This window comes from Saccostrea cucullata, unplaced genomic scaffold, assembly GCF_032062105.1.
Source record: "Saccostrea cucullata isolate Sc308-1 unplaced genomic scaffold, CSIRO_AGI_Scuc_v1 ctg7189, whole genome shotgun sequence".
Classification (NCBI taxonomy): Eukaryota; Metazoa; Mollusca; class Bivalvia; order Ostreida; family Ostreidae; genus Saccostrea; species Saccostrea cuccullata.
In genome coordinates this window covers 3,060-15,283 of record NW_026927958.1, presented here as the reverse complement: position 1 = coordinate 15,283, position 12,224 = coordinate 3,060, and the positions used below count along the sequence as shown (strand labels likewise).

General features: G+C 34.1%; 1 protein-coding gene across 1 annotated transcript; it reads right to left on the bottom strand.

Moving 5' to 3' along the window:
- Positions 1-4,898: 4,898 nt before the first annotated feature.
- Positions 4,899-6,551, bottom strand: LOC134275975 (E3 ubiquitin-protein ligase TRIM36-like). Its single transcript, XM_062758252.1, has 2 exons — positions 5,181-6,551; positions 4,899-5,123 (listed from the first exon to the last, which is right to left on the bottom strand). Exons 1-2 carry the CDS (start codon positions 6,549-6,551, stop codon positions 4,899-4,901), a joined length of 1,596 nt encoding a protein of 531 aa, XP_062614236.1.
- Positions 6,552-12,224: the final 5,673 nt, after the last annotated feature.

Sequence of the window (12,224 nt, the reverse complement as noted above, 5' to 3'; positions counted from 1 at the left end):
AGAAAAATAGGAATTGTTTTCCCGGTGTTTTACTTTTTGGAATAACCCTCGGACTTAAGATAATCTGCAATAAATACAATAACATAAGCATGATTAATAGTGCTTAAACTGTTTATGAAATCATTATCTAAAATATTTATATAATAAGTGATTTAAAAAGAAATATTCTTAAACTGTTTATATACCTCAAAAATAAAATGATTCTTGCAGATTTGTAGACCAAATAGAGACTATCCACAATGATACACAAAGAAAATATACAGGTGTATGTGTGTAAATTCAATTTTTATCTATCTATATTCGTATAGTATAATATGTAAGGAAGTTTGCTACTTATTACCGCTTTCTCCTTTTAATAACCCCTTTCTTTTATATTTGTACTCCGTATCCATATATAATCCAAGAATATACCAAACCCTGTTTATATGAGGGATGTACAGAATTGACTTTTTGATTCTCTGACCGATCGACAGGGGATGCTCACTCCTCCACCTGATCAAACCTCTGATGTTTTAAAGGTCCTTGTTTGCTCTGCTCCTATTCTATATTGTTTTATGGATTTTGATATTGAATACTCTTCGTTATCTCCATATCCTTCCAACAAAAAATTTGAAAACTGTAATTGAATATGAAAAAAGTATGGACAGTGATAATTTCGTATGAGTCCCAAAGTCAAAAGCGGTTTGTCAATTAAAGATATTAAAGAAATTCATAGGAGACACGTATTAAGCACACTTTAAAAATTAACATGACGTGATACAAGTAATAGACGTAATTTAGACTTGATTTCATGTGGCTATGTACCATTATATGGTTTCTTTATTTTTACATTATAGTTTCTTATAAGTCCCCTACCGACGACATTGGAAGGGATTGTTGGTCTGACTCTGACCGTCCGTCTGTATAGCTGTCCCTCTGTATGTCATTCTGTCCTTCTTGATTCTCCCCTTGTCTAAACGCTTGAAGATATTGAATTAGTTTTTGCAATGTATTGTATCTTGATGAGTCACAGATCAATTTTGATTTTTTTTTCGCTTGATTTTAATTTTGAGGGAATTATAATATGTTTATCGAGATTGCTCTGGGACAAATTGGACCTTAACAGGTGAATTCTCCTCTATTAATTTACCACCTTGATGACAGCAGTGTATAATTTTTTACTCTTTGTCTCTTCTCGAATCTCAAAATCCACTTACGCTGCTTTCCTCATTTTCTGTGTTTCCTTTATGGTTTTGACTACATTCTTATTCGAGCACAAACTTATACAGTGACTTTTTGTACGTTTTTAAATTAGGATTAGACTAACAATCTACAGTATCATGTCTGGCTAAGCAGTTAGAGCATTATATGTTTTTTACCAATTTTCATGCGGCTGTTGTGATGTTTGAATCTTGCACAATCTTTTAAATCATATGACTACTTTGAAAATATACAGCATATTTTAGGTTTTCGAGCACTGAAGTTGTGTTGTGCATTGTTGTTGCTTATTACTGGACTTTGAATGTGTGTATAGAAGGTAGAGGAAGCATTTGATTCTGTCCCAGATAGCAAGACATAGTTGGGCCAACGTTGGCCCAATTTTTTTTCCCAACGTTGGCCCACTGTTGGTAACCTTACGTTGGCCAACGGTAATTTTGCTCATCGGCCCAATGTTGGTCCAACATGCTGGCATATTGTTGGGCCAACATAGGTATAATTGTATGACAACTAAAAGCCAACCTTAATAACTGGTTGGTTAGGTTGGCCCAACGTTGGCTCTTTGTTGAAATGTGAGATGGCATATTGTTGGGCCAACGTAGTTATTAGTGTATGCCAACTAACAGCCAACCTTAGCAACTGGTTGGTTAGGTTGGCCAAATGTTGGCCCTAAGTTGAAATGTCAGATGGCATATTGTTGGGCCAACGTAGTTATTAGTGTATGCCAACTAACAGCCAACCTTAACAACTGGTTGGTTAGGCTGGCCCAATGTTGACCCTTTTTTACAATGTCAAATGGCAAATTGTTTGGCCAACGTAGTTATTACATAGAAACATTTGCAACTGGTTAAGTGATGCTTTACATAAACCTATTTTATGACGGTTTAAAAAAATTAATACACAATTCAATCTGCATTCATAATGTATACATGGACATGTTCAATGAAAACATTACTAATGATTCACTGTGAAAATATTTTATATACATCAATTCAATCATAATTTACAAAATAAATTTTAAAATAGACAATAGAGGTAAATTATGAAAAATCAGAGCTCACTTCCTTTATTACTGTCCTTTTGTTGTATTCCCGCTCTTTTTCCGTCCCTTCGTCGCCTCCCGTTTTCTTCATCTTCATCTTTGTCATACGTACTCGTACTTTATACACTTCTTTATGCATGGTCTTCGATTTCATAGCTATTTGTTTTCCTTGCAGTCTCTGACTGAAAATACAAAATAGTTTGATATTAGAAACAATACAATTACTGGTCCATTTTATGAATAAATATTGCTTAAATTAAATCTTTTAATAAAACGAATGATGTATTATACTATTAGTGCACCTTAATTTCCTTGTTACAATCGTGTCTGTAATAGACAGTTAAGAATTAAATAAAACAACTTAAAAGATGTAATTTAACCTTAACTTACAGTGCTTGTGTGCAAAAACATGAATGAATGAATTCCGAATCAATTCTTACAGTTAACCTGAATAATTAAAAATAGATATACTTACATCGCTTCTAAATGCACCTAGAGCAAATGTATAATCCACAAATTTAAATTTCACTTCTTCTTGCTTGCCCTGCATTTTCAGTCTATCACAACCTGTGAGCAATTGAATCTCACAGCTCACTCCACAGTTTGGTGTAATTTGATTCCTGCTCGACTCTCCAATCTTTCGCGAACGCCTAAATTTTGTTTCCATTTAATTATAAAGCTGTGTCATTTTGATCTATGTATATGTGGGCTTCATTCACATCCTGCTTCTGAGAACTTATATTCAGTCTTCTCTAAATTCTCATGAATACAACGCTCATGAAAAACAATCATTATTTCAAGGGTTTTATTTCAAATAAATAAGCATGCATGTGCACAATTCAAAAAAATATAACAAAACATTCTTTGGTGCTGTGATCACTTAAGTTCAAAGTTAAAATACTGAAAATATCAGATCTAAACAAAAACAGTCATCCAATTAAAAGCATGGACATTGAATGTCCTCTTAATTATTTCAGAATGTGTATCTAAATTAAAACTTCATTAGAACTAACGTTGTCCCAACGTAAAGCTCAGCAGCTAAAAATGACACCGTCATTTAGTTGGCAGTATAATAATTGGGCCAGCGTTGGCCCAATATAAATATCCCATCTTTGAAACACCTAAACAAAAAAACTTGTGCTAACATCGGGCCAACGTCGGGCCAACATACTACTACCAACTTGATAAGGCACTTTATTTAAGAGTGTATTACAAACATCGGACCAACGTTGGGGCAACATACTACTACCAACTTGATAAGACACTTTCTTTAAGGGTGTATTACAAACATTGGGCCAACGTTGGGCTAACATACTAATACCAATTTGATAAGACATTTTTAAAGGATGTATTACAAACATTTGACCAACGTTGGGCCAACATACTACTATCAACTTGATAAGACGCATCATTTATGGGTGTATTACAAACATCGGGCCAACGTTGGGCCAACATACTACTACCAACTTTAAAAGACACTTTCTTTAAGGGTGTATTACAAACATTGGGCCAATGTTGGGCCAACATACTACTACCAACTTTAAAAAAACACTTTCTTTAAGGGTGTATTACAAACAGTGGGCCAACGTTGGGCCAACATCAACATCCCTCCTTCCTTGGGAAGTAAAGTGAATGGAAGTTGCTAACGTTGTACCAACGTTGGGCCAACATAGGAATTCTGTCATGGTCGAAAAGGTTGGCATGGTGACATTGGTCTAACGTTGGCCCAACGTTGTTCCCCCAACGCCAGCCATACAACCTTTTGCCAATGTTGGACCAACATAATCTTGCTATCTGGGGTTGTGTCAATATTTGTCCCAGCTTCCAATATTTTAAGTTTCCTTTATGGACTATTTCTCAAGTCACCAAGGAACCAATCGGCAGAGTTATGTTTACGCGCCAAATTCTTAAGCAAAAGCAATGTGATTAGAATAACAGGTACAAGAAAGGAACAATATACCTCAAGGTTCTCCACAAGGGATTTTACCATGGCGGCGCGCCATGGTTAAATTTATGTGCGCCATGCTTAAACGAGCTGCGCCATGGTTAAAATCGGCAGCCGCCATGATTAGATTTTATTGCATTTCAGTCCTGACACCTACTTTTTTTAATGACTTGAGTAGTTAATTGTGTTTATACTACGACTGAAAATTTCATAAAAAACGAATAAATCAAATTTTCAAGTTATAGGATAATTAGTTAAGTTCTGTTGAAATTATAACATGCATATATCATTCGATCTGGATTGGCATCGCAATGTCATTTAAACATAACGTGAACCGCAGATGTTTCCGTTTGTGGAACAATCCACAGCGTTCTCCATCGTTTTGAATTTTACTGTGTTGCACAATTTACGCGCAGCACTAAATTCTCGCGGTATTTTCTATATCATATTAGAATTTTGAGAATTCTTTTTTAATTATAAGCACAAACCCAAAACTACACAGTTTATTTTAATGAACATTGATCCTTTATAATCCTCTATATTTTTTAAGTAACTGTGACCTGTATCTTCTTACAATCAACGGAAATTCAAAACATTATATAAGTTGCATTAACTACTTATAATTTGATTTGATTAGTCCGAAATCGGACGATTTTTAACTCTCAGTGCATAAATAAATCTTATTTACAGTAAGTTCTTGACATAAGGCAGTGTTTACATGTATCTAATTTTCTTCACTTTACCACTGATGCTCTCAGCCACAAAGAGGTTATCACTGGTGTCGACACATAAACTCCATGGATTCTGTAGATCACAGTTATCAATGTAACGGAGAAACTGTCCATCCTGATCTAGGATGTGGATACAGTAGTTGTAATAGTCTGCTATCAGGATCTGACTCTGGCTGTCTGTTGTGATTCCGTACGGAGCAAATAATCCCTTGGTAGTAGAGGGATGACCAGTGTATCTAAATCGGAGTTTTCCTGACTGATTGACCACCACTACTGCACTGGCTCCATTGTCAGCCACGCAGATATCCAGGTTTCTGTTCTCACTGATGTATTTACCAGATGAATACAGTGGCTTGCCTTCGCTATCAAACTGAATGGTTTGTTTCTCTGTAGAGCCATAGTAACGGACAACTTTTGATTGTTCTTCATCACTGTACATGGTAACCAGGAGGTCACCAGAGGAGCTACTACAGATAGAGTTAGGTACCCATCCCTGTAGTCTGAACACTTCATTTATCTGTTTATTCTTCACTATGTTTACAGTTCTTGCATTTTTGTCAACAAAAAATAGATCTCCACTCCTTGTCACTGTTATGTCATGTGGTTTCTTCCCAGACTTGGTTTTAATTGACTTCAGTAATTTACCCTTGAGGTTGTAGAGCTTTATAAGTTTGTCATCTCCACATGTCCAGATTTCTTCATCTCTGAGAAGGGCAGAACTGCGTAGTGGTTTATACCCAGTGTCTATGGTGGTGATGAGCTCTGGTTCATCAAGTAGAGGTTTGGCTGGAGTACAGGATACAGCTTCTGGTGCCTCCATTGTGTAACCATGTTCTTCTGTTGTAATGGATAATGCTGACAGAGAACCGAATATTTTATGGAGCTGCTCTGTGTTGATCGGATAAGGAGAGAAGCTTGGTAATGTTACATTGAGGTCTGGTGGTAAACATCTCAACTCTGCATTTCTGGATTTGTATCCATAAGCTAAGGAAATGTCATTGGATTCCAGAATTTTCTTTAAATCAATTATGCACTGATTGACTTCTGCAGTAATGTGTTTGACTTCATTTTCCTGTTTATTCAAAGCAGCCAAGTGTTTAGTTTTCATCTCATCAATATCAGATTTTTGTTTGTTGACAATGATGTTAATTTCTCTGTGCCAGTCTTCTCCTTGTTTGGTGACAGCTGTTGCCAAATTACTGTAGTGAATTTCTAAATCTTCTTTCTTGGTTTTTATGCGAGAGGTAATTTCTTCATATTGTGGATGTATTTTAGTCTCGAGTTCTTTTAATTCTTTTTCGATATCTTCTGTTTTGGAGCCAACGCTCTGTAAAACATCTGATAAATAATGTCCTATATGTTTACCTGATGAGATGCAGGTAGAACAGACAGGAATGTCACATTGCTCACAGTAAAGTTCACAGTTCTTGGAATGCTTTGGACATTTTGGAATTTTAGGAGTTGAAAATCTTTCTGTATACGGTACGACTCTATGTTTCTTGGCTGAATCAGACAGATGCTCTCCTACACAGACCTTACACAGGTTGAAATGACAAGGCTGGCAATGACTTTGTACCACATTAGTCTCACAAAGGCCACATCTTAAGATGTCCTGAGCACTGTATCGAGAGACCATAGTGATGTTCCAGTAACAGTCTGCAATTAAAGTGTAGAAATCAAAGTTATGATTAAGCACCACCGATGAAATTTTGTTTCTTTTTTATCAAAACAATTTTTTGGGGAAAAATAGTATCTACGGCTAATAAAAAAAATTTGATACTGTTACTTAAAAGGACCGTGACTTCAATTTTAATGGCATGACTTTAACTCTATTCGCCTTAGATCATTTCATTCTTTACCCCTTAATGACGCCTACCTCGAACCCTTAATGACAACTTTTTACGCACGTGTCTTTCAGTGTTTAATTTTTAATTACCCCAATTGTTTACAAATTATCAGAGCACAGGTGGCCACATGCAGGTTAACAATAAACGACTGCATCATACTACAGTTAAAAAATTAGGAGATTTACCTGTGTAAACAAACAAAAGAATCTTAGAAAGTCCCATAAAAATTCAGATTTGATGCATACAAGATTTTAGAGTATATAACTCAATCAATATGCAATATGTTCCATCCAGTAAAGCATTACATTGAATAAAGTTTAAAACTACATATTTCTTGAAAGTTTGCAAATAACAAGGATGTATGTGTTCAATAAATTTTGATATAAGATAAGTTACTCATTTCTCAGAAATTCAGAAGGTACCTTCCATATGCATTTTACACATACTAGTATTTATAAACGTGAAGGTGTAGAAAATAATTTTTTTAATAGCATTTGACATTGAAATAAACAAAATGTCAGAAATTTTGTTTTATCATCCAAGTTTGAAAATTTGTCAGCAATTTGACATTCAACTGGTACTACAATTTATTGATTTCTGAGAATTTGAAATTATAAAATATAACCATCAATTATATTATCAAAGATAATATTTATTTATACAGACAATTCTAGCTTCTTAAAGCCGTTTTACATGTTGAAAATAACTATTTAACGATTTGCACCTACTTTCACCTATATCTAATTATTTACAGAAAATGTCGATCTCAATTATGCAAATAAATTTGAAGACTTCGAATCCAATGATATATGAGGGATTATCAAAACGTTCGTGGACTGAGGCTGTAAAATTAGTACTATGTCGTTTGTGCTTTCAAAATTTATATGAAACATAAAACAACAATAGGGAAAAGTGAAATTTTTAGCCTGATACGCTCATTATTTGCCAAATTTTTATAAAATAAAAACGACATTATATGATCACCCGGCGCTGTCGTCGTTTATTTACATGACGTTCGATTACTTCTTTGCTTTTATAATGCCAGCTTCTTCTACCTCATACACGTTTTTGATGAGATTTCTTGGAGCTCAGTAAGGACTTAAACCCGCCTTGTTTATATTACTTTACAATGTCATGAACAGTGGCTTTAAATGAATATAATATTCCAAATGGATTAATACAATGGGAGAGATCCTCGCTTGATTGTGGCGTTATATTTTGCTTTTGGGAGTTCAATATATACAACACATGATCAACATCATTTTTGAAGTGATTGATTTTTCACACCTTGACAGCAAATCAACATTAACTGTGTATCCCTTTTCTCTCTGAATCTATTTTGACATTAAAAGACCAGTACTCTGGATGCATATTATTTCTCTGTAGGCAGTTTCAATATATTTTAGGTCTATACCAGTTTTTGCATTGGCAAAACTTTATAGAAAGTTTGAAATGGAAACCTCTCTCCGCTTTTGACGTCATTTTCAATGATTCATTTGTTTGGACATTCCTTGTAAAATTTACGATTACATTTCATAGAACTTCCAGAATAAAGTGAAATTTTCATATTTTATTGAAAAATTGTGTCCCGACACATAACTGAGTTAACGGGATTTTTGAACGTCAAATAGTCATATCAAAAGAGTTTTTTCTCAGTTACACATAGGTCGCAAAAACGTCGTAGTTCGAGGTTGCACCGTCTGGACATACCATTGCTTACAAAAATATTACTAATTTATTAATACATAACATTTTTGATTTGTGGTTTATTCTTTAGATAGAAAATATGATGCAAACTAGATATCTTTAGCAGTTACAATTTAACGACGCTAGTCAACGATTTTTTGATAACCCCTCGTACAGATAGCATAAATGAAATATTTTGACCCTTATTTGGTTTTAAACTGCACTCCGTTTTATCTCAAACAGTCTAAGGGGCAACTAAGCAAACATTCTAAGGATATGGCCAGTGCGTCAAATCGTGGCATTAAGGGGTAAAGAGTTAACAATTATATTTATTGGGAAAATTTAATTTTTATACACATCAATGAACTAATTGAAAGTCATAATTTCTATTTCATACATTAAAGTTTCAGGCAAATTATCATTATTACAGTGTGATATATGAAGTTATTAAACAGAACAATGATTCACTCATTTACATGAAAAATACAAAAGGAACTTAATAAATGGTAAAAGCAGCTTTATGTATCATGTCTGACCTGTAAGTGTAATATGACTCCTGGATGATAATTTACCTCCTAGTTCAGTTATTTGTCCTGGCCTGTCTTCTGGTCACATGATTTAAATACCTGTACTTGTTAATTGTAAAATGTATATATGGATCGCATGTCAGGTGACGGATATGGAGATAACGAACAGTATTCAAAATCAAAGTCCATAAAACAATACAAAATAGGAGCAGGGCAAACACGGAGATCAAATTTCTGTTATGAAGTTAAATATGTAGCATTCAACAAATCCTCTTGTCATAGCCCATAGTTTTTGGTTAATGCATTCTTTTTTTTTATTTAAAAAATTAGCAAAACATGTACGACGTTAAAATAATTGAATTATTTCAGTTTGTGAAGTACCTGAGTTTATTTTTGTTGCAATTGATGGAACTTATAGATTTCCAAAATATTAAGAATTTCTAAACCTTCTGTGATGTTCAAAATACTACTTACCTGCAGCCAGCCATGTTAATCTATACAAATACTTTTTTCACTTCAAATTCATTTTTTGTTTAAATGATAATAAAAAATTAAAAACTACCTTTGGAAGGCAGATAGAGTGACCTCTTGAGACAGGTGACTCTGAAAAGACACTTCTGAGCTCGTCGTCATTAACAACGCAGTACAGTTAAGGCAACACATGAAAAAATATGAGAATGAGGTCATAATGATTCTGACGTCATGACTGTTGCTCTGCCCTGATTGAACCATATAAGGAAATAGAGCTCAAAATAAATATTTACCGATTTTTGCAAGAATTTGTAATAAACGGCAATATTTTCTTGTTTAAATAGAAAATAATTAGTGATTTTCTCGAATATAATATAGCATGTCTTTAAAATAATTCTTTTTAATGTGTCGTTTGGCTGCATTCGGCTTCAGCCAAGCGCTTGCACTCGATGACACGGAATCTTGTTTACATCTAAAAACATGGCGACATCAGCTGAGATTTGCAGTGGATTTACATTCATTAACCAGGCAATCTTTAAAGCAAATAGGGATAAAATAAGAGACAAGGCATTGTTTACCCCTTTTACGAGAATATGAGGACAAAATTTCGGAAAATAATGGAAAACTGAGACGACCTGCACCAGCTCCGTCACCAGATCCAGCACTGTGATTTCAGGCCAGGTATGTATGCGTATGTAGGTAGATGTGAAGATCTACAACATGTACAGGCGTGAATCCAGAATTTTTTTTCCAGGGGGCGGGGGGTCCACCCTAGTCAAAAAAATCCAATCCCAGAAATTTCTTGAGAAGCGAAAAAAAAAACTTAACTCCTTAACTCGCCCAAACGTGGGAAACCGGGGAAGGGGTAGTCTTTGACTTTTATTGCCTCAAACCTTTCACTTTTCATACCCATTTCAAACATATTCACGTTTACCAAGGGGGATCAGCGTTTTCCAAGGGAGGCCCAAGGTAACTTTTTTCTTGCTTTAGTATATACATTTTTTAACCTTGTAAATTCCAAGGGGGGGGGGGGGGGTTCTGACCCCCCCCCCCCCCCCCGACCCCCCTCTAGATCCGCGCATGAATGTATACATGCTTTTGTTAACATCAAAGAAAAAAATCGAGTGCGTGCATGTTCATTTAGATGTATTATCACAGTCAGTGAAAACTGTAATGCAGAGCCTTGTGTTTAAACTCCCCCCCCCTTCTAAGTTGCACACTTTTTAGAATTATTAAAATTTGAATACACTAAATATATACTGAGTTCCTGTCAATTAGCTCATTTTCTTTGAGACTATATGTATAGTAAGGGAAGTCATCAGTAACACAAATTTAAACTAAATCAAATGAGATATGTTTTTATTGTTTCAGTCAATGATTCACTAGGCCTAAACAAGTAATTATGTTGTCTTTTGACATACATCCATGCTACACAATAAAAAAAAATCAGAATCATTATGTTGAAAACATAGAACCTCCGCTTCTGCTCTATGGTTGTAATTTCTTAGAATTTCTAAATTAATGAAAAAAATATTCATTTTTTGTTTAGATTACATGTACATGAAAAATATTTATATATATAATACTTTTTTCATTGTAGCTGTCAAGAAATTCAGGATTAAAGAATGAAAAAATAAAAAAAATGCATCAATTTCTCCACAGGGTATGTATACTTCTAGAGCATTCCATATTTTTTTAAAGTATGCATGTGCTATACAATTTTGTTTTTCATTTTGGTTAAGGTGAAACTCAGAATTTTTTTTTTTAAATATTCTAACAATTGTTATTGTATATGACAAAAATTTCACATTCCCATTAAAGTTTTGTAAGACAACTTTTTTTCCATTTATATGAAAAACATAAATTCACTGCAGTATACAATGTAGTATGATTAATTTTTTTTTTCAAAATATAATGCCATTTTTTTCTACAATGTATATTTGGTAATCCAATAGCATATTACTGCATATATTTAAGCATTGAATTCACATTTTTGTCTGTCTTCGATCCTATAACACACCTGGCCGTGCCGACAAATTGAATACCGCGCGTTAGCGCGGTATGATAAATTTGTCGGCACGGCCAGGTGTGTTATAGGACCGAAGACAGACAAAAATATGAATTCAATGCTTATATTTACATTCTCTAATTTTCCTTCTTCATAATTGCTTATTTCGTTAATCTTGAATGTGAATTTAACGCCTTTCAAAACTGACGCGGTTAATGGATGTAAGAGCCGTTTGTGACGTCACATGACGTTTCAAAGTTAAATAAAGCAAACAAACATTGCGAGGAAAAAAAGTGACAAATTAATTTTAAACGCACATTTGTAGTATTTTTACTTTAATTTAACAGGATTATAGTTTTTAATTAAATTGAGTCAAAACATTGTACATTTTGGTGCTCCCAGATTATAGAAAAAAAATGCATATACAATGTAGTTCCTACTGTGTATTCTAACGCGAGGTGACAAGGTTTCGCGTGTGTTATAGAAATTTGAATGTCGTGGATTTCTAATGAATTTCATAAGGAAAAATACACGGAATGTAAATATATTGTGTTGTAGGCCTAGCTATTCCCAAAAAAATGGACCAATGTATTCATTCAAGCAGCAAGTTAATCCATCATTTAAGGAAAATGGTATGCTAAATATTAGCTATAAACCATACAATATTCCTGGCAAGATTATTGAACTGTTTTGATTATAAAACTAACAGTAGAATATTGCAAACATGTTTATATGCATTGTATGTTAAATGTTTCAAAGCATTTTTTATT